At 37.2% G+C, this 23,882-nt stretch overlaps 1 protein-coding gene across 1 annotated transcript in view; it reads left to right on the top strand.

The window, feature by feature from the left end:
- The first annotated feature begins 9,708 nt into the window (after positions 1 to 9,708).
- The window catches only part of LOC127619535 (tubulointerstitial nephritis antigen-like), a 36,935-nt gene continuing 22,761 nt past the window's right edge, over positions 9,709 to 23,882 (top strand). Inside the window, exons 1-3 of the mRNA XM_052092383.1 lie at positions 9,709 to 9,860; positions 14,409 to 14,719; positions 18,120 to 18,186. Coding sequence (XP_051948343.1) covers positions 14,416 to 14,719; positions 18,120 to 18,186 — 371 coding nt within the window. The 5' untranslated portion in view covers positions 9,709 to 9,860; positions 14,409 to 14,415. The remainder of the gene's footprint in view (positions 9,861 to 14,408; positions 14,720 to 18,119; positions 18,187 to 23,882) is intronic.

The following is a 23,882-nucleotide window of genomic DNA, read 5'->3' as shown; positions in this document are numbered from 1 at the left end:
TGCTTATTCTGGAGGAATTTGAGAATTTAGTCCCAGTTTTAACTTGGCTTCTCTACTTTGATGCTGACAATTCCCTGAATAACTGCACTGGCAATAGAACAAAAACTGTCCACAAAGCAGTTAAGTGTGCCACCCACCAGAGTCCAGATCAGGGGTCTTCGCATCACTTCCTGTCAGCTAGCAATATCATAGTATCAAAGAGGTCTGCTGTGTAGAGATACAAATACAAAAGACCAACCAAAAGAAGACATGCATAAATGTGATTATGAAAGAAGAAACTAGAGAAATCACAGCTTTACAGAACAGTGCTTGTGATGTTAAATGTTTTCCCTCCTTTTGTACAGTGTCCATAAAATGCATCAAACACTCTTCTGTTATCTCCGCACCTTTGAAAAATGGTGAACACTCAATGTGAAGAGTCAGACTGAGTTTGATGTGAAGCCTCATAATGAGAGGGTTAACATTTAAGATCTTAGCTTGGTTGTCCTCCCCCACATGTTTTTCTCTTGGCCCTTTGAAAGCATTCTGTTTTGATGTTTTGAGAGATTTTAAGATCTGCCAGTTGAAAAGACTAACACTGCTAGTCACTAGCATGTTGTGTTTTGAACATGGTTGTAACCACATATTCAAGACTATGGGAGACTGAATGTAATCATTTAAATAGTAATTCAAAAATGTGTCACCTCCATGTCTTTGGTGGTTAGGGCCCTGGTTGTGGATGCTGGTTTACTGGGGTCTCTACAAGGCTTCTTAACTAACTTAACCAGAATGACTTCCTTTGTCAGCCAGCTTCACAAGAAATTTTTAGTTGGTTAAAAGGATCGCTATGGTGATCCACTAGCTACAACCTAACTAACCATCCTAAACCTACCTGAACCAGCATGGAAATTCATGCAGCCGTTAAAACATGTCAGTCTTTTTGCAGGGCTGACAAGTAGGCTTGGGATCGATGCCTTTTTATACATTGATAATCAGAAACTTTTCCTGAAGATTATCGATATATATTGCATTTTTTCAGATATAAATAGAGCTGCTCATTGCACAATAGTTTTTGTCAACACAGTTTGGTCAAGTGTGAGCGGCAGTGTAAAACACTGGATGAGTCTAAACATGGCACATTCTAAACAACTATTTTCTACTAAGTTACGCACACACTGCCACTCGCCGTCTCTGAAGGCTGCTCAAAATTCACATCGTTTTCCATTAAATTCAACTCAAAACAAAGGTCAAAGATTTGTTTACTTTAGCCATCACTGGATGATATATTGTATTATATGTATTATTATGTATCTTTTATATACCCTGTACAGTCTTTTTATGGTTTGACAGCTGGAATGAAACCTCTTTAAGGCTACATACAGAGAAACTGCATAATAATTTCTAATCATTCTGTTTGCACAGTTAAACCAGTTTCATACACTAACCTGCATCCTCATCAACGTCGCTTTGTTCATTTTTAAAGAAGTGCAAAAACCTTTGGAATGTTTGTGTGGTGACTTAATCCACAACTTAGTTTGTACTTGTGCTTTGTCCTACCCACGACCAGCTTCAGTAAATGTTATATCACCCTCTTGTGGTCTCCTAACTCTATTACACCAAATGTGTCACAAGTTGCATTTTTAAACATTGAAGTGCTTTTCATTTTAAAACCGCAATGTAATATATGATTATTTTCCACCCTGTCACTGGCCCTTTGTCTGAAATTCTCAAAAAAATTAATAAAAAAAGTCTCAAAAACTTCAATGTTAACACCCACTGGTATGATTGGCTAACATCGTGCCTGGTTTAAAGTAGGCGTTGATGTTGTTGCTGTAGAGTCTTTCATAAATTAATGAGGCAACAAGTGATGAAGTGGAGAATGACGCGTTTTTGCAGCTTGGATTCAATAAATGCTTTTATTGCATTGGGGATTATGTTTTGAGTTCTGAAATGAACAATATGTTTTTATAGTAGAATGACGTCTTATATGTCCAAATATCATGGAAAATTTGATTCCTCATGGCACGACCCCTTTAAAAAGTTTTAAAATGTTTCTGTAATAGTCCTTGGTCCCCAAGTGTTCAAAAGCTGTTTTAAAATAAAAAATAGACTTTATGCTCAAAAACTTGCACGGAGTTTGCATGAAGCATGACTTCACTGGAAACTTCGAGACAACAGAAGCAATTAAATAATCTTAATGAAGAGCTCTAAACCAACATACTTTGTCTGATCTTGTGTCTCATTCAGCCAATGTTTGCACTTCTTTGAGTATGAATTAGTCAGCAGGCACTGAAAGACTGTCTAAGCACTTTACATTACTTATGGGCAGGGTGATGTTAGGGTGGGGGAAGTTTGGGCTGGGTATGGATCACACCCTGATGGACAACAGGAGATGGGACAGTCCCTGTGGATCACTCTCTACATGGTGGGGGGTGGAAAGAACCACCTGAGGCCCCCCACTCTCCAAATCTTATACTGATTTTAGAGATTGCAAAAGCAACAACAAAGAGGGGGAGGTGGGAATCATTTGGGGCCCCTGTACTATGCTTGCTTTGGCTAAATGTGGAGTATTTGTTTTTGTGGTCAATAACATTCTGCTTTGGTCTCCTCAGGAGACATTTGGCCCTCTGAGAGATCTGCTCTCTGGTTTTCATCCCTCAATTCAGTTGAATTTAAAGGAATCGTGTCCACCTAAATTTGTAGGATATTTTGTCTCATGTTAACTATTATATTTCCAGTTAGAAACATGTCACAACAAGTTTGTTGGTTTTTACTCCTCTTTAGAGGAATTCATGAAAATATTCAAGAGCTATTTGACAAAATGACAATTCTGTCATCATTTACTCAACTTAATGTTGTTCCAACCCCATTTCTTTCTTCTGTGAAACGCAAAAAATGAATTTGTGAAGATTATCCTGGCCAGTGTTGTCCATATAATGAAAGTGAATTAGGGCTGGTGCTAACCTGCTCTATAAAATGACTTGGAATATAACACGCATGTCACATGGGCTTTTATAATACTTTTATTGTGCTTTTTTGTCATTTTGAAGCTTGACTGCCACAGTCCTTATTAACTTTCATTATATAGAAAAGAAAGAACAGGATATTCTTCAAAAATAGTACATCTGGTAGAAATATTGAGGAAAAGCAAGAGTAAACACAGACAAATAGAACAGCAAAAAGTCTCAGCATGTTATAATTACTTGAGTCTCCATGACTCATGATAATCATCATTGCAACATTGTCTTATATAGAGCAAAGCAGAAAATGAAAACAAACTTGTTTGTTATGCAACATAAGATGCTGTAGGTGGGTTTGAATGTTAAGTCATCTACAACACAGTGAAATACAACAAATGAGTTTGGATACAACTGAAGTATGTGAATGGAGAGTCCCTATACCACCATGATGAGGCCTTATTCTAAATAGAAGAAAGGAAGGGAGAGGATGAAAGATAGGAAGAGAGCAGGTCAAGGCCTGCGGAAAGTGTCTGAAAACAAATACACTTAGAATTAAAGGGAAAAAAATGTAAAAGCTCTGTTGAGAGAATGTAAATGGGAACGACAATGCCACAACTAAGTCAGCCTGTTTTGCTGTGTGTGCAGACTCGCCAGCTGAAATGATGAACTAATGAAATGATGATGAGATCATGTGATGCTTATGAAGGGCTTCATTTAGCTGAAATAGAATAGATATTCTTGTAAATCCTACGAACTCTGTCAGCTCTAAATCAAAAGATTACTCAAGGATGTTTAGTCACACAGATTTTATTGTGAAATTCTGACATTTAGCCCCAAATTCACATTATCCTTAAACTTTACACAAAATCCTAAAAGAAAGCCAATGGAAATTTTGTCATAATTTGTAATCCTTATCCTAATGAAAAAACATTAAAAATCAAATATGATTCTTTTTTTTCACCTATTTTTCGATGTATTTTTTCAGATTATTATTTATTTATTTTCAGTTTCAGTTGAAAAAGTAGGATCTTATTTGAGGTTTCTTAGAGAAATCTTCTTTGATACCTTTATGATCATTATGAAATAATTGCCTTTTTTAGGATTTTTTGATTGTTCACCCAAATATTTTAATTCTCTCATCATTTACACACCTTCATGACATTCAAGACGTGTGAATTTCTTTCTTTCTTCTGCTGAACGCAAACAAAGATTATAAAAAGAATATCTTAGCTCTGTAGGCAAGTGAGTAGTGACTTCAACTGTGTGAAGCTCCAAAAAGCACATAAAGGCAGCATATATAGTGCATCCGGAAAGTATTCACAGCGCTTCACTTTTTCCACATTTTGTTGTTACAGCCTTATTCCAAAATTGATTAAATTCATTATTTTCCTCAAAATTCAAAAAATAAAAAATACCCCATAATGACAACGTTAAATACATTTATTAAAAATTAAAACACGAAAAAAAAAATCACATATACATAAGTATTCGCAGCCTTTGCTCAATACTATATGAAGCACCTTTGGCACCAATTACAGCCTCAAGTCTTTTTGTGTATGATGCTACAATCTTGGCACACCTATTTTTGGGCAGTTTCTCCCATTTTTCTTTGCAGGACCTCTCAAGCTCCATCAGGTTGGATGGAGAGAGTCGGTGCACAGCCATTATCAGATCTCTCCAGAGATGTTCAATCAGGTTCAAGTCTGGGCTCTGGCTGGGCCACTCAAGGACATTCACAGAGTTGTCCCGTACCTACTCCTTTGTGATCTTGGCTGTGTGCTTAGGGTGATGAACCTTCACCCCAGTCTGAGGTCCAGAGGGCTCTGGAGCAGGTTTTCATCAAGGATGTCTCTGTACATTGCTGCATTCATCTTTCCCTCGATCTTGACTAGTCTCCCAGTTCCTGCCGCTGAAAAACATCCCCACAGCATGATGCTGCCACCACCATGCTTCACTGTAGGGATGTATTGGCCAGATGATCTGTGCCTCAAACTTCTTTCATGTTGTCATTATGGGATATTGTTTGTAGAATTTTGAGGAAAATAACAAATTTTATCAATTTTGGAATAAGGCTGTAACATAACAAAATGTGGAAAAAGTGAAGTGCTGTGAATCATTTCTGGATGCATTGCAAGTAATCCATATTGATTCCAGTGGTTTAATCCGTGTCTTGAGAAGCGAACTAATCAATTTCAGGTGAGAACAGATCAAAATTGTCCTTTCACAATAAATCTTGAAATCAGCAGTTTCCTTGGCAATCATGATTTCAAGCTTGATTACACTTCCTATAGTGCCTTCTAGCACTTTGCGCATGGGTCAAGCACTAGGAAGTGTGATCAAGCTTGAAATCATCATCGTGTCTAGAGATGTATAGTGTAAAAGTAGTTACATTATGATCTGTTCTCACCCAATATCAATTAGATCACTTAAAATAACATGGATTAAATCACTGGAGTCATGTAGATTACGTTTGTGCTGTCTTTATATGCTTTTGGAGCTTCAACATGTTGGTCACAATTCACTTGTATGCTGAGATACTCTTCCAAAAATCTTTGTTTATATGTCATAAAGTAGCATTGTGTGATGAACAAGGTGAAAAGTACACGTTTATGAATTTATAATCTGCTTAGTCATTATTTGTGTGAAAGTGAATACAAGTCATTGTTGCTGTAGCACATCTAGTGTTCATTTCATCAGGAAGCTGCCGCAATGCGTACAACGAGGCACGGTAAAAAAAGATTTAGCAAAAATTTAGATATAGTAAGGTGAATCTATGAGAACAGGTTGCAAAATTAGTTTGAGACACTGGTAAATAAAGCAATGACATCAACACAAGTCATGTGATGTTGAACTTTAACAAGGGCTTATGAAAGGGTTCATAGTAGACAAGCGCAAGGTTTACAAAATTAATAAATAGCTTATTCATTAAATCAACATTTAAATTAATGCTATGTATACCCATATAGCTTTGTATATGTTTGGTATATTAAAAAAATGGACAGACATTTCCTCTTCAATGTTCAAATGAAATCTGTGCCACTGGAACAAGCAGACTGAAAAAACATTTTTTTTTTTTTTTCAAAATCCTAAAAATATGAAGGGTTCAACATGTGAACAAACATAGCAATGAGTCTTTTTTATTCCTACTTAAATCTTGGAACAAGATGTACAGCATTGTGGGGGTGATGTTTCTGGGGACACACATGTACTGATGCCAAATTCCTTTGGATATTTTCACTTTAAAAGTTCTGGACACTTTGTCCATTAGACAAGCCTATCTGGGTTTGTAGTTGACACCACTCTACAAACCTGTTGTTTCTGACTCATCAATTCATTTGAGACTTATACTGCACACTTAGACACCCCAACACACAAGAACACAAGCAGTTGTTAAAAGGGAGTATTGAGAGCCTGTTGACGTTGACCTGCTGCATCTGTTCTGTGGGTCTGTTTCTACTGCTGCTGTTCTACTTAAGCATGATGAAGGAGAAAGAGCAAGATTGTTCTAGAATGACTTTATGATGTGCCACATGTCAGACCCAATCACAGACATTGCTGGTCCACTCTCTTTTCAACCTCGCTGTGCTTTGAGCACTACACATAAAAAATTATTATAATAATTTTCTTTAGTGATTTTTGACTTGTTTTCCTGTAAAATTATCTGAGTATCGATTAAATAACATTGAAAAAAACTTAGTATGAGCTTACAGTAAATTCTTGGCTATAAGCTGCATGACTTTCACCAGTTTGCCATTATATATTACAGTATTATTTCTACAATTTATTATAATTAATACCGAACTGTTTTCTGTGATTTTGTAGTGAACAGGATAAGGAAATGCCTGGAATTTATTAGTGCATAAAACATTATTTTATGTATGTATACATTATTTATGTATATTCTTAAAAGTAATCATATTATTACATAAATCCCTTCCTCATTGATGGTTTAAAATAATTACATTTCATCACTTTTAAATGCATGCATCACTTTTATATATCAGACTTGGTCAACTGAGTTCCTCTATGCATTTCAATGCAATATATTGTGTTCTTTAACACTATTGCACTAGCTGGTGGAAAATTCATTTAAAATGATTAGGACAAAGTTCCCATTCAAAGCTTCTCATTGTTGTGCCAAAGCAAATTTATTCAGGTACAAAATGACATATATCATATGCATAATGATGTACAGCCAGTGAAAAAGCACCCATGTTTTGGTTAGCACAATAGTAGCCCTGAAGTATGAATCTATGTGCTTTTTTCCAAAATCGTCACTTTGGGGCAAAATAATCTGAACAATCTGGGAAAAGTTGAGCCACTGGTTTTTACTATTTGGAAAATAATAATAATAATTCTGTTAACTAACTGTTTTGTTAATAATGTTTACAATTAAAAGAGTGAGATTTGTTTTTCTTCTGGCAAATACTTTAGGCATTTACTGTAGGCTATGTAATTTTATCTTTTTTTTTTTTCATTTACATGCAATAGCAATCCTCGGTCTTAAAGGAAACAAGGGGAAAGTAGGCGATTATTATTAATAAATAAATAGATTCGAAATTACAAATCAAAAATAATTTGTGGAATATTATTCCGTTTCACTGGAAAAATGTAATTGCTCAACTTACCCCCAGATGGCTCATTTTACCCACCAACCAGGAGTAACTTACCCCTAATCTGGGGCAAGTTGACCCAATGGATAAAATTTTTTTAAAATGTCATATGTTTGTGGCTTTTTGTTACAGATTAATTTGTATAATGTCAAATGATAGCAGACCTTTAAATAAAAGTATAGCTCTATTCATTTTACTATTCAAGTTTTCCTTGTAAAGGAGACAACATATATACAAATCAGCTCATCTTACCCCACTCTCCCACATTACACCCTCAGTCCTTCCACTTTCATTTATGGAAAAAAATGATACAAAGAAAGTCAATGGTGACTGAGGCTGGTCAGTCCCTAACATTCTGCCTGATATCTCCTTTTGTGTTTCACATAAGAAAGGAAGTCTAATGGGTTTGAACAACATAAAAGTTAGTAAATGAAGAAGTATTTTAATTTTAAGGATGTTTAAAGATGTTTACCAGAAAGCTAGACAATACTGATACAGTAGTGTGTGTGTGTGTGTGTGTGTGTGTGTGTGTGTGTGTGTGTGTCAGCACTGTTTTTGGGAAGTGATCTATCATTTTTGATGGAACGTGGACATTAATATTAAGCATCTGCCATTGTATGACTCACAGGTCTTTTATACCCACACACCCTTGTGAAACCTTTACCGCTGGGCTACTTTATCATGTGGATTGTCTGATTCATCTGTGCTAAATGCATAGTTTTTGAATCACGCATCCATGTCACTCATAGCAAAGGCTAATGAATGCCTTTGACGATAGGGACCCTCTGGGTTATCTCAGTCCATTTAGTTCTGCTCATTTTTGTGGCTGAATGCAAATATGTGGTAGGCTCCCAAACTGACTCACCCATGACAATGGCTTTAATGTAATGTTACTGCAACATGTAGGAGGTTACTGTACATTAGTCACAGGAACAGTTCAAACAGTACAGTGAGCGTAAAATCTAGTAGTCACAATTAGAATGTGGTGCAAAGTGTACTGGTTTTGTTGACATGTTTTACTCCATCATTTAGGTAAGCTCTTTCGGGACACATGTTGCTAGAACACAACACGTTTCAGAAGGTGGAACAGCTGATTATATAGTTGTCTTCTGTGATGGTTCAGCACTATAAAGCAGTCTCTAGAAAAAGTTCTAAAGGGCAAGTCAGCTCTTGTTGTAAAGTCAATTGCAACATGTGCAGAAATGAGTATCAAGTTGTGTAATCAAGATCCCTTGCCAGGGTATACATGTATGTGCCTTCCAGCTCCAAATTTTCAGAAATTGTTTTTGTTATATTTTTTTGTTCCCTTACTTTTTTACACAGTGATATTCGATTCCAATATATATAGGTGGCGATATGCACAAAGAATGCAAATCGGAAAAACAAAAGAAGAAATTGAAAGTGGATGTATATAGTATTGATACGTTTCTCTCCGACACTTATCATATCGCTTCTGAAGACATGGATTTAACCACTGGAGTATTAACAATTACTTTTATGCTGCTTTTATATGCTTTTGGAGTATCATAATTTTGGTACCAATTCACTTGCAATTTATGGACCAACAGAGCTGAGATATTCTACAAAGAAAGAAAGAAAGTCATACACATCTAGGATGGCATGAGGGTACATAATGAAAACTTTATCACCACCTATTGGGTAGGTGAAAATTATCCCTTTACGGATTTAAATGCATTATTGAAAACTTTCCTGATTGATAAATAAATAAATAAACCGTTAATAGTAATTTAACATCTTTGTTGGTGGCAAACCATCCATTGATATGTAGTTGACTTATTTGAGAATGTAGTTGCCCTTGTGACCAGCAGGTGGTGAGGGAAGGCCTCTGAACTTACCTCTGTGTGCAGTATAATGAAACTAAAGATATAGAGTGAAGGATAGATGCAGTGGCATGAAACAGATAACAAAATGCTTTATAATTAATTAACCAACAGGAAAAATATGGCATGCAGATAAGGTGCTTGAAAACTCATATAAACTCACAAAAACCTCTAGGAAACTGTTTATAGTAGCTCAATGTCCCAGAGCAGGCAGAGAGATCTGAGTGTTTGTTGTGTCTGACAGTGTGGGAGGGAGAGGGAAAGGGGTAGAAAGTGAGAGGAAGGCAGATAGCAGAAAGGGGTGGGTCGGAGAGCTTGTCTTGGCTCTATATAGAGAAGGAAAAGCAGGAGTGTGACTAGAGCCAGAAGGCAGAGAGAGAGAGAGTGTGTGTACAACTGCGTTAAAGTACTTTGACCTGGAGTTGAAAAGAGACCAGCTCACATTTTTCCACTGGATATAACCGCAGGTAGGATTTTATTTCACTCAGCAAGGTGGTGGATGTTTTTCAGCTATTTTATTGCTGTGCTTTCTGTGTAACCTCCTCCCCTCACTTTCGAATGCAAGTGTGGCAGACAGGTGCCCAGTTCAGAGGAACAGACAGGCAGTATGACTCCATACAGACACTGACTATATTCTCTTTACAAATACTTAGGATGGGATTTTATAAATTAAATCTAGGTAAAGAAATTAAAAATGTTAAGAATCATTTGACTTTTGATGGATATTTGAAACTGGAAAATTACATAATATACATTAGGTCTTTTAGGTTATTGGCACAAATTGTAACATGATAAAATGACAGTATATTTAATAATTATTTATCTGAGAAGTTTACCCTTGTTAAATCTGTTAAACTTTCTTAAGATATTCAGAATTCAGATTAGTTATGGGGAGTATTGTAATAATGATTTCAGGCTTAATTAATGTTGTAAAAATGGTGAATGTAAGTAAGAGTTAAAGGGACATGTTAATCTTTGCAGGAAAATGAATGTGTGATAACAAATGTACCTCAGTTTACCACAATGGGAGAAAACCAGGTGCTTGATTTTTAGCATCATTTTTGCTTTCACCTTTTGGTGTTTAAAACCATGTAAATAAGAATTAGGTAGGTACTTGATGCATTAAATCCTTTGACAGCTCAATATGACTGCTGTGTTGACATGCCTGGTCATAATCCTCTAGAAAGTTCACTTGTGGAAGATTCTAGACTTGGCTCTCAAAGTCCATAAGTGACTTGTATGTGTCTGTATTATCCTGTAATATGACCCTTTCTAAAATCACACAAACGTACATTCTCAAGATAAAAATATTATAAAACAAAAATTTAAAAAACTTCACTAACATTTATAAGAAACCATTTTGTCATTTAATATATATTTAAAATATTAATATGTTTATAATATTCATAGATTTATTTCATATATACTGTAAAGAAAATGATAGGTGTTTTATTTTTTAGCTTGGCTAATTTAATTCATTTAAATTGTTGATTAAAATAACTGGGGGATAATGTTCGTTAGTGAAGTTTAAAGTTTTAAAGTAAATTTTTTCGTACCTCCTTTTTGAGTAAGCCTTAAAAAGTTTACATCTCTGTAAGACAATAGAGCCCAGCACACAAGACAGAATGGAGGTGATAACTGGCTTTAATTGGCCTTCTGTATTTATAGTACGCTCTGATTTGGAGGGGATTTTGTTGTGGTGTATCTCTGACATTCGTGTTGTGTTTTACTGTGTACCACATATCAAACCTTCGTGTGGACTGTCTGTAGGATGTAAAAGTCAAAATATCTCTACATCCTGCAGTCTTGCTGTGAGGAAATGGCATCAAGTGGCTCTCAGAAGTCAAAATATTCACATGTTCCACTCACTGTAGCTACATTAATACTGATGCTCAATGGAATGATCGCCTTGACAACAGGGTCAAACGAGCATCTCCTTCATAAAAGAACCTCAGTGTGAGCGTCTTTAAACAGAACTGCTGTAACAACACTGATGCCATATGCTTCACTGTGTGTGCGTGTGTGTTGAGGCTGTGGACTGTCAACTAAAGGCACAGTCATGCAGAAATCTGCTCAGTAATGGACTTTGTTTCAAGGACTGTTCTTTGTCTGTATTGGGGACATTGTGCCTGGTGGGTTGATTGGGTAATTAATTGTGCTATTTTTGTAGCTTGCTTACCACCCCTCCTCTTTGCTAAGTCTCTCTTGTTTTTAACTTGAGTCCACAACAGGCAGCTTGAGGGCAATTATAGGTGACCTTAAGACATTTTTTCCAAGGAGGAGGAACGGTGACCGTAAGAATGCTTCATTTGAAGCGGAAAAAGATGGAGTCTATCCCAAACAAATAATCAATAAAAAAACAAATAAAAAAAGACAATGTGATGAGGTCTCAACTGGTGCACATTTTACACAGTAGCCTACCAACGTTGTTTATCGTACCATATTTAAAATAGTCAGGATTTTATATTCTGTAACCTTGTGAAGTTCTGTTCAGGGTTTTCGATGATGAGAGGATGTCCATGTTGGAATCTGCCAAATTTGGCTAATTTCTACCAAGTGACAGCTGAATTTGTACCAAAATATTGTCTTAAGTTTAATTAGACGTCAAAGGTCAAAATCATTGAGATCACATTTTTTCCCCATTCTGATGATGTTTGTGAACATTAACTGAAGCTGCTGACCTGTATCTGCATGATTTATGCATTGCCCTGCTACCACACGATTGGCTGATTAAATTATAGCTTGAATATTTACTGTAGGTGTACAGGTCTTCCTAATAAAGTGCTCTGTGTGTATATACTGTATGTCTGCGAATATATGTGCATTGAGTGTATAAACATACATTAAAGTGTAGAATTTGGTATCACAAATAATGAGAGAGTGGACAGCCTTATTACGACAGCCTTTCCCTGTTTATGTGACTGTCTTGGTTTTGACTGCAGGAAGTAGCTGTTTCCGTAACAATGATATGTTTTGGCTCCATTAGTTTGATAGTGGCATTATTTCCCTTCTTGACCCATGAAGATAAACAAGTTTGTTTCCCTTGTTTTTAAAGTTCTTTAAGGGTCATCCTTATTCTGACATGCTAATGTAAAACGTTTCATAATTGAACAGAAGTGCAGAGCCATGAAGGAATGGCAAGATTAAGTCTAATATCTCCAAAATTACATCTAAGATCTAAGACAAACCAGGTAGCTGAATAGATTGGCAGTATGAACAAAAAACATCAATTATCCTAGCACAGTAATTAAGCAATTACATATGGTTTTGGAGCATGCAGAATCAAATACATAGCACATTTCTGTGTTTATATGTTAACCCTCCAAGTGCAATTTGTAAATGTTTTTGTTTATAGATGGGATTCCTAAGTTTCAACAGACATTATGTCTGTTATGCTCAGAATTTAATCCACGGCTGTGCCAAGTATGTTCAAATTATGATAATGGTTTGTCAAATATCTGTTTACTCATAGTTCAAATATTATAAACGTGACAGAATACAGGACAGCTCATACAAATGCAGACAATGTAGTCATTTTCAGTCATCAGTGAACCTTTCATTCTGACCTTTGTTCTCTTCCTCAAAAGTGTGAGTACGACATTTACACAGCAATAGTCACGTGGGGTTTTCTGGACATTTTAACAAGTAAATAAAGACTGGGCTGGACGTCTACACCCGAGTCAGCTGACCTCACCCTTTCTATGATACACACCTCAATAGAGTGACCATGTCAAAGAAACCCTAGAAGTTACAGGTATATGTTTCAAGCCATTAATTTAGGGTTGGATTTTACACTCACTGAGCATTATATTAGGAATATGGTCCTAACAAAGTGTTGGACGTGGTCTGCTGTTGTAGCCTATCCACCTCAAGATTCGACATGTTGTGCATTCTGAGATGCTTTACTGCTCACTACAATTGTACAGAGGCGTTATCTGAGTTACTGTAGCCTTTCTGTCAGCTCGAACCAATGTCTGGACATTCTCCATTTGCCTCTCTTATCAACAAGGCATTTCCGTCCGCAGAACTGATGCTCACTGGATTTTGTTTGTTTGTTTTTGGCACCATTCTGAGTAAACTCTAGATACTGTTGCGTGTGAAAATCCCAGGAGATCAGCAGTTACAGAAATACTCAAACCAGCACGTCTGGCACCAACGATCATGCCACGGTCGAAATCACTGAGGTCACTTTTTCCCCATTCTGATGGTTGATGTGAACATTATCTGAATCTACTGACCCGTATCTGCATGATTTTATTCATTGCACTACTAACACACTTGGCTTATTAGATATTTGCATGAATAAGTAGGTGTACAGGTGTTCCTAATAAAGTGTTAACTGAGTTTAGATGGGGGCCTACAAAGCCTCAGGCTTTACGACTATGAGTACTGGCCACTAGGGCCCCTTGGTACATGAAGTGCTGTCTATCTACTACCCCAGTTGCTTAAAGTGGGAAAAGGGTTCTGTCACTAAGGGTGGAGGAGGTTGGTGGGGCCTCAAAAAACTTGTGCCCAGGGGCCTCACAAGTCCAGGATCTGGCCCTGTGGACAAATGTTGAGAGTGTATGAACAATATTAGTGTTTTAATTTTCGTTAGTTACAATTTTGTTTTTTTACAGTACCTTCTGTTATGTCTATGGTCATCTGTCGCCATGGAGTTATTGTGCTCGCAGGATGAGTGGTTATTTAAAAAATGTCTGTTTAAAGTCATGTTTATATTCGCAGAATGTTGGCTCATAGCCTTGAATTCAGTCTGCAGAATGGTCGCAGATAGGAATCACATTGCTCTGGGAATCATCAAAGTTCTATTTCCCGTATCTGTTGCTTCTGTATCCGCTCAAATGTTACAAATGGATGAACAAATGTTATTTCTGTTGTAATCATATCTATTGTCATGACTTGTAAATTCTTTGCAGCATGATGGAGCATAATGTTGTATTGGAGCTTCATATTTTATTCTGATTGAAAATGTGAGCCTAATACCAAGTTTTGATGTATTGATTTGTCTTTGACAGGTAAGCAATGTCGAAGCTTTTGATGCTCATTACACTGCTCCCTTTGCTGTTGGAGGGGGGCATGTCGGTACAGACCCAGTCCCGGACAAAGAGAGAACTTGCAAGCCCGCTGCACCTGAGGGGGATCCGGGATCCATTAGGCACATACTGCCAGAGGAGAGGAGGCTGCTGCCCTGGCAGAAATGACCAGTGTACTGTGCCTTACCTAGACACCATCTGCTACTGTGACCTGTTCTGCAACCGCACTGTGTCCGACTGCTGCCCCGACTTCTGGAGCCACTGCCTGGGAACAACTCCTCCCTATCCTCCCAGTAAGCAATTTTAATTAAATCCTGTTGTAACTGGAAGTTTGGGTGGAACATATCCAAGGGCTACTACTTTAGTTTTTAAATAGCTAATAGGCTTTATTTACGTCACACACACATAATTTGCGACTTAATATTCATTGCAGGGGGAGAGACATTCTCATTCTAGAGAGCATTTGACTAGCCAAAGAAAGTCAAGGTTGGTCAGCATACAGGCGTAGACAAAGAGCCTGATGTTGGATGTTTGCACGGCTCCCATTTCCTTAAATTTTTCTGGGTTTCGGCACCAGTGTAAGGAAGTTCTTTGACTCTCTGAAGGAAGCGGGAGCCGTGCAAACATTCATTATCAGACTCTTTATTGTCAACACTTTTCAGTGCTTTTCAGCAGCATGAACACACATCAACAGGGTGCTTTTCAGCTCCCCAGACACACACACAGCTTCGTTGTAGCTCTCTCTCTCTGTTTCTCTCGTCGACTGCAGCTCTCGTCGTGGCTGTAATGCAGTTATCACCCCCAACCGGGGCGAGATAATATGCTGCAGGTGACCATCCCGGCCTCGCTCTGCACAGCCGCCGCTCGGCCTGCCCTGCTCTCCACAACATGTAACAAAAAATCTATATGCAAATCTATATGGAACTGACTGAATTTGAACATTATTCAAAAGCTGAAATGTAACCAATCTGATTAAAAAATTATGATAAAATAGCATTTACATTTTTTTTTTCTTCCATTTTTCTCCCCAATTTGGAATGCTCAATTCCCAATGCACTATAAGTCCTCTTGGTGGCATAGTGACTTGCCTCAATCTAGGTGGCAGAGGATGAATCTCAGTTGCGTCTGAGACCGTCAATCCACGCATCTTATCACGTGGCATTACCACAGAGATATAGCGTGTGTGGAGGCTTCACGCTATTCTCCTCGACATCCACGCACAACTCACCACACGCCCACTGAGAGCGAACCACATTATAGCGATCACAAGGAGGTTACTCCATGTGACTCTAACCTCCCTAGCAACCAGGCCAATTTGTTTGCTTAGAAGACCTGTCTGGAGTCACTCAGTAAGCCCTGGATTCAAACTCATGACTCCAGGGGTGGTAGTCAATGTCTTTAATCGCTGAGCTACCTAGGCCCCCATATAATGTTTTATTTAATATTTTTGAATTGTTCCTAGAAGGATTCCCTAAAATATTCCTTTATAATTCAGAGCATTAGCTGAGTGGGAATTTCATTCACATGTAAGCAAAATGGACATCGTAACTGAAAATCTACCTACATAAATCTGAATCTAATCGGGAAATCTGTATCAATACCCAACCTTATAGACTAGCATATAAAAAGCAAACAAACATGGACTAAAAGCCACAAAACAGTATGACTTCATTGGTCTTTAAAAGTTATGATTTTTAAAAAGTCCAAAATAATTCAAATTAATCAGATTTGATCATCTTATAGTTTCTTCCAGGAGAAAAGCGTCACATTATCGTGTTGAATCTTGTAGAAAGGATCTGTAGTTTAGAATTAGCCATGTTAATCAAAAAGAGAACCAAGTCACATCCATTGGTTTACAAAAGGAACAATTTTGGACCACACTCAATGTTAGAAGTCAACTCAATTAAGAAAAGGTTAGTTATTTTCTAGAAACATAATGGAAAACCCAAGTCCACATTCTTATTTGTTAATATTTTCCTGCCTCCCCTTCTAAAAATACCAGCTTAGAATTTTCAAAGCTGGTTTAGGCTGGTTAGTGCTGGTGGACCAGCATAGCCATGCTGTTCTCAACTAAAAATGCTGGTCCAGCATGGTCTTTCCTGGTAAAGATGGTTGGCCAAGGTATTCTTGCTGGTTAAGCTAGTTAAGAAGCCTGATGGAGATTCCTTTACACCATGCCAATGACTAGCATCCAAAATAAAACATGCTTGTGGTGAAGCAATGCTGGTCTTTTGAACAGGGTCTACTGATTCATGGACCCCACTTTGGTTGTATAGTACCACTAGGGTGTGAAATGTTCAGTTGTAGACCTAATAGTCAGGAGAGACAGTGGGCTCCTCATGAGGAGCAGAACAAGAGAGTGGAAGAGAGAGAGAGAGCAATGAATGGAGGTCAGCAGAAAGAATGCCTGTAATGTACAAAGGGGGAGGTGGTATGAAAGGGTGGCTGCAGGCAAGGAGGGATCAGAGTAGGTATGTGTGCAATGTGTTTGCTAAAGGAGCGACAATCGTGTCTATAAGGCAGGTATCACAGATGACTGCTCACCCTTCTCAGTAAATGTTTCCTTTAGAAAGATTCTTTCACACACTAAATATAACCGCTGAGTTCACACTTACCATTCTTTCAAAGACTTCGAGGAATTGTTCCTAAAGGATAACCTAGTGTCCACCTTTAACTTACTGTTGCCTCCAACATGCAAAACATTTAAAAATATTTAAAAAAGTGTCTGTATCTATTATTCTACAGATTTGTAGTCATATTCAAATTGAAAACTAGTAATATTTGATTACTTAAAGTGTCATTTCTGTGCCATTAGTGGCACCAAACAGAATTGCAAAAATAATTGTTTCAAGTTTCAGTCATTGACAAATGATATTTTGCGAATAATACTGTGTAGCAAATTTTCAATAGCCGGCAAAGGAGAAACTAGCTTTTTGCCCACAGAATGGTGTAGTTATCGGCATCTACCAGTCTCCGTTGTAGCTAGCATGTTCTTTAAACTTAGCTTTAAAACGTAAATTCCACTCTAGTGTACACCTAGTATTGTCATGTTCTCTGTTGTCTTTTGTTTTTGTGCTTTTATTTTGAAGTTTAGTTTAGTTCCTGTTTGGTTTTTGTAGTCCTTTGTAGTTTCATTTTATGATTGGTTTTCCCCTGATTAGTTCTCCTTCCCTGATTATTTCCCCAGGTGTTCCTTATTCCCTTGTTTGTTCCTTTTTGTATATAAGCCCTTTTAGTTTCTTTGTTTCCTGGTTAGTTCTTGCATGTTTTTGATGCTCTGTGCCAGGTCTCCCTTGTTTTGCTTGTTTCTGAGTTTTTCTTTATGTTTCTGAATAAACTGCTGCGCCTAGATCCTCATTCTCCGCCTGCTTCGTCACAAGTATAGCATAATAACAACTGTACTGAATTAGAAGGAGAGGAAAGATGGCCTTCTTAATTCCAGCCAGGCAATCTCTGATTGAGATTGTCAAGGCGTGACGACAGCAGAGTCCCTGGAAAATCAAAAGAATGCCAAGAAAACATTCTACTTCTGGATTACAGTAGCTAACAGCTGTATTGAAATTAATTCACATGTTTGGGTTCACAATATGTTTGTGTGTGCGGTTAGCTTCTCCTTTCCCTTAAAGGCTACTTCCTGTGTGTGGCATACTGCAGATTGAGTCATGATTGATTGTTGTTGTTTGTTAATTTTAGGTTCTTGTGAAAGGAACGGCCACAGGTTTCACTCAGGAGCAACCTACAAAGAGAACTGTAATTTATGGTGAGTTAAAAAGCAAACAAACAGCCAAAACCAAATACAAATCCTTATTCACTCATTCTCCAAACTAGGCATGTCAAACTTACTGGTCCTGTGGTTCCAGGTCAATAGCCTACAAAAAATAAGAAATTGACGTTATGACACCCAAATGTCTACACAAGGTTTTAATGTATATACAGTAAGGAATGTTTTAAGTGAGTGTAAACAGGCGTAACAAAAAAATAATTGGATGTCTTTTACAAAATCAGGTCTGTGTAATAGGTCTTGCTGTCTACTATATTGTTAAAATCAATTCAATATTTTGAAGTAAAAGCGAAAACCCCTCTCAGCTCTTTCCAATTTATTACAGACGGTTTACTTTAATGTTTACTTTGAAATTTGAAGCTATATGTTTACTTAACCCCATAAGACCCAGTACAGTACAGCACATGTCCTTTTTGTTTATAATACATACATAATGTAATAAAAAAAATGTGGTTATTTCTTTCAATAATTCAGATGCATTTTTATCAAATTCAAGATTAAGATGAGTTTTTCACTGTCTTTAACTCTTAAACAGGTCAAAAATGACCCGGACATAACAGAAGGGTTAAATTACAGATACTTGAAAGCTGTATGCAATTGCTTTCATTTAATTTCTTAATATTTCTATTAACATTTTACTTTTAAAACTGGGCTTGTGCCTTTATTTTATAGGAATGTGGAGTGTTTTGTTGTCGTTACAACCTTACTCCAAACATTATTTTTCACAGCACTGACAATATGACATTTCCAAGGGCACTGTGGAACTCTCTATCCAAGGCCGCTGTTGGCAATATCAACACATCCTGTACTGTATGTTTGCAAAATGTATCCACAGACAAAGAGCATCTTCACCGGACTGCTTCAATAGACAGACAGGACATTGGGATTCCCTCAGGTCCTGAAAAGATTACACACATTCCTTATTTCCCAGTGTGCTTTACATCTGTTTCACCATTAGCACCCTTGTTACTCTGACAATGGGAACAGTACAAACATACAGCAGGATCATGTACAGCACATATACATACATTTATTATATTTAACTAACTATTGTGTCTCTGCCTTTACATAAAACCCCATGCAAATAGGATTAGCTCTTTCCATAGAAAATCAATCTAATCCTTTGCACCAGCCATGAGCTGTTTGAGGAGTCAATGGACACATAAATATTCTAAGTTAATGACCAGCACAAAGGAATACATAATTTTATATCCATGAAATCCAGTATAGTGGTAGTAAACAATCTACTATTTACTTTAGATATAAAATAACTCTTCTGTTTATTGGTAATGGATTCAAAATAGCTTTGTTTTGCTGTAAGAGGCATTGCAGTTATTTGTGCAACAATGCCATGTTGACTTGAGCTTTTCATGTGAGCTACATAACCTCCTGCTGTGAAAACTTTTGCATAATTTGAGAACAATTCCAAAGGTCTGTCCAGTTTCTCTCTTTCTCTCTCTTTCTTTCTTTAAGATCAAGGATTAAGAAGTTTTGTCAGCATGATAAAAAAAGAATAATAATTGACAAAAGCATTTGTAACATAATGCATGGGTAGCTGACATTAACCAAAATGTTAAAATGAAAATCTGAATCCCATAATGTTATTACAATTTTGTAACAATTTGGAAAAAATGGTATAGTAATAATAATAATACAAATCAGAAAGAAATCCTAAAATATTTACTTTTTCTTGAGTATTTAAATACATTTTTACCTAAAATCTTGATTTAAAAAAATCCACGGATATATTATTCATCAGTGTGGTGGGGCAGAGGGCTGTCAAACCTCAGAGAGGGATAAAGGCCAACTGGATCTCACCTCTTTCTTTCACTTTAACCCCCTTTACAGTCAGCTACTCACAGTATCTAAATCATGCATGTTGTTTGTGGTTTGACAACTTCAACGAAAGACATATTAAAGGCTACATACAGAGAAATTGCATAATAAACGTTACCATTCTAATCGTTCAGGTTGTTCAGTTACACCAGTTTCATACACTAACCTGCAAACTCATCATCTCACTGATTTGGACCGCCTTTTGCTGCTCCGCATGAACTCATCCTGTTTTTGTGATACAAGTGCTTTTCCTATCCGCAAACTGGCATCAGTAAATGTTATATCACCCTCTTGTGGTCTCCCAAGGCTATTACGTCATACTATTAAACAGAAGGCCAATTTAGTGAATTGGAAAGCACACAAATTAGATTTCAAATTACTGTAAATTTGACAAATTTTTATATATTGATGCAAACATATTGTGGTGATGTGGGCATGGCCGCGTGACATCTGTGGAGAGCGAGGCAGATAGACGGAGAACGGTAAGGATTGACCCCTGTGGGAAATGATCTCTAACACGGGGATCGGCAACCTATGTCATGCGTGCAAGCATTGGCACACAGAGGGGTAATCACTGGCATGCCAGCAATGGCGAGAGAGGAATATACAATTTTATTCATATAAATTCCGCACCTGCATTCCAATCTACTTGATGTAATCCTTCCTCATGATCACGCAGTGTGTTTTTATAAGCTGAATGGGAGGCTAAACAAGAATTTGAATGTGACGAGACTGCAGTATATCCAACAGACTCGTGCAACGCGTGCAAGCCATTTGCGCATCATGAGCAGGTAGCGCTTAATTTCTGTTAATCACACGAATAGGTCAGACTGCACGAATGACAGCCTACATACCGTGTTTTATTTGTTTGTTTGCTTTCAGAACAACACTTAATGCAATAAGAAAAACACCACTATTAATTCTTGAGATTTCCAACCCAGCATAAATTATTACAGTGACATAATATAAGAAATATTTAAGATTCCACACAATTTCATGATCAGTCATCAAATAAGCAAATTTGTGACATTAACTTTGTTAACTCATAATGCAAAAGGACAGGTTTTCTTTCATTAAAGCACTTTAGATGCTCTGAATATTCACATTCAGGATCATGATTATATCATAATCATCGGGTTTTGCACAAAATTTTCACTCAAACTGTTTAATAACATTTGTAATGAAAAATAAATGATTAAACTAGAAAAATGCAAAATAGAAACATTTTCACAAGGGGAAAATCGCATACATTTGCATGTTTTTGGTCGGCACAGCCATTGACCAGGAAAATTAAAAATGGCACTCCATGTCAAAAAGGTTGCCGACCCCTGCTCTACCAGCTGTTCTATGTTTCAGCGAGAGCTGGAGAGGGATAAAAAGGGTTTCCAGACTGTAGGAGAGGAGAGAGAGATGCATGACGCTGACAGTGTGTGCATGCATTTTATGTTGTGCAGTTTGTTGATTGATGCTAAAACGTGTAGAAATAAAATAAAACTCACATTGGATTGTTTACCCAGCTCCCACTTCCTCCTTCAGAAGGAACTCAAGAAAAACAGAGACTTTATCACACATATATCGATAAAATAACATGCCGATCAATTAGCGATATATTGATATTTTATGGCATCCCTACCCTTAATCTAAATACAAAAAAAAAAACTATTAAAACCAATATTGTGTACAACTTCTCTTTCTTTCTACTCATTTATTTTTTGGGATGGGATTGTGTTTATTTGTCTTACTTTTTTCTGCATTTGACCATTCACTGTGAGAAAGCACTATGTATTGTGCATCGCTCTTGAGAAACTGGTTATGGTTAGACAGAATTTCTTACCTTCATGTGAAAGCTTTTTCACACAGCAGTGATTATGGGTATTCTCTCAGGGAATACATAAGGTGGGGATGTCTCCATGAGTGTTTGTTTTTTTGGTATAGTGTGTGCACATGGTCATTACAGTATGGATATTGCATAGATATGTTCATGCCAGTTGATTGTGTAGTTCAACTGTTTCTGCACACACTAAAATATGACATTAGACAAACATGGGTACCATCAATCCTTCCAAAGGAGTAGTGCTGATCTTTAGGGTGAGTCATGTGCTGACAAGGGCCATGTACAGTATAAACTACTAGGTATAGGGTCAGGTTGATAAAAGCTTAATAATTAAGTGTTCAGACTTACCCCTCAATTTCCCACAGCTACCTAATTTTTCACTCTAAAGACCTCATGAAATTTAAATCAGAGTTTTGTGGCTTTTAGTTTACATCTATTTGCCAGTGTACTCATTAACACTGGCAGATATATGAATTTTAGATTGACATACTTTCTATTGTAAAAAAAAAAAAAAAATAACTGAATACATATATGTCCACTGCTCTTGTCAAGAAATTTCATGGGGTCACTTTTTATAACCTAGCATATAAAATAGCATACTGGACATGCATAAAATTCTTATTTATGTGTCTTGTCTGTTGGTTTGTTTTTGTTTGTATGTCTGACTCAGTCTGTTGTAGATGTGATATGATTTTATCTGGTAGTTTGTCGTGGCAGTGCTTTGTGTAATCACACCAACAACAAGATTGGCACCTCCTGTCATTTCCACATTATCTTCCCTCTCTTCAGTTCTCATTTTATCCCAATCTTTTTCACATGCTGTTAGTGCTTTGCTTCCTGTAATGAAAAAAGGTTGATGAAATACTGGCTGCTGTCCCAGTGTGCTTGTTGTTCCCTCCTGGTTCGCATTCACCTCTATGTTCCTGAGATTTCCTGAGTTCAGGTCTCACTGGACTGGGCTGTACATTTGGCATGTAGCAACCCTTGTTCTCAGTTGGTCTCTTTAACTAGTCAGACTGGTCTGTTGGCTTGTTTTAGTTAAAACAGCTGAGCTCCATCAAGGCCAGTTTAGCAGACCAGCAAGACCAGATTGGCCAGGCTGGGATACCAGATACACCAGCTTAAACCAGCTAAGACTTGCGAAGCAAACCAGCTTAGGTTAGTTAAAGCAGCAGTTTTAGCAGGATTGTGATGTTCCCCTAGGCTCTGTTGGTAATAGCAATGTTCAGGGTACAGTGTAGTTATTTTCGATAACCACTGATCAGAAAGTATGTAAATATCTGAAGTTATTGGAGTCAAGGTGATATCTTTATTATTTGTTGTTATTTAGCCAAAGCTTACAAACTTCTAAAGCACATACATTCATCCAGCTGTCATCTTCAAGAGATTACTGTGAACTGTAATCACAGAGAAAGCACACAAATATCTCTGATCTATAATATAAGGGATGTCAAAAACATTGTGTGACCTTCAGACTTGTATAAGAATACTGATTTGAGCATTACAATGAAGCGTGAAAGAGAAAAAGATACTCGGCTTGCTGTTGACAATGGGTCACCTGACACCTCTGCACTCTAAAGACCTTTTGTCACTTTCACTCAGTGTGTGTGTGCTGCTGTGTACTGATGTGTGAATTTATGTCTGTATCTGAACTACTAGGTGAAGGATTTGCACAAGGACCCTAAAATGTTGTCATGTGTCAAAGGAAATAAGAGGTCAAAGGATACTACCTGCTTCTTCCATCAAAACCAGCAGACATTACACATGAGATCTCTGTCTCCTGGAAAGTGTTTTGTTACTGACGTATATTATTTATTTGTGCTGTGAGCAATGACTGTAGAGACATATGCTGGTCATTGTAAAATGTTGTGTTATGACTGCAAAAAGCAATGTTAGATTTCCCTGTTTGTGATCTAGGCTTCCTAAAACACTTGTATTGGTGACATTGGGGGTGCATCAAAGCTGTGAAGAAAAGTATATCACGATCAATTGTGTGTCGCCCTTT

The sequence above is a fragment of the Xyrauchen texanus genome, chromosome 26, assembly GCF_025860055.1.
Source record: "Xyrauchen texanus isolate HMW12.3.18 chromosome 26, RBS_HiC_50CHRs, whole genome shotgun sequence".
In the NCBI taxonomy this organism is placed as follows: domain Eukaryota; kingdom Metazoa; phylum Chordata; class Actinopteri; order Cypriniformes; family Catostomidae; genus Xyrauchen; species Xyrauchen texanus.
The sequence above is the reverse complement of the archived record's forward strand: the minus strand, read 5'-3'. Positions and strand labels throughout refer to the sequence as shown.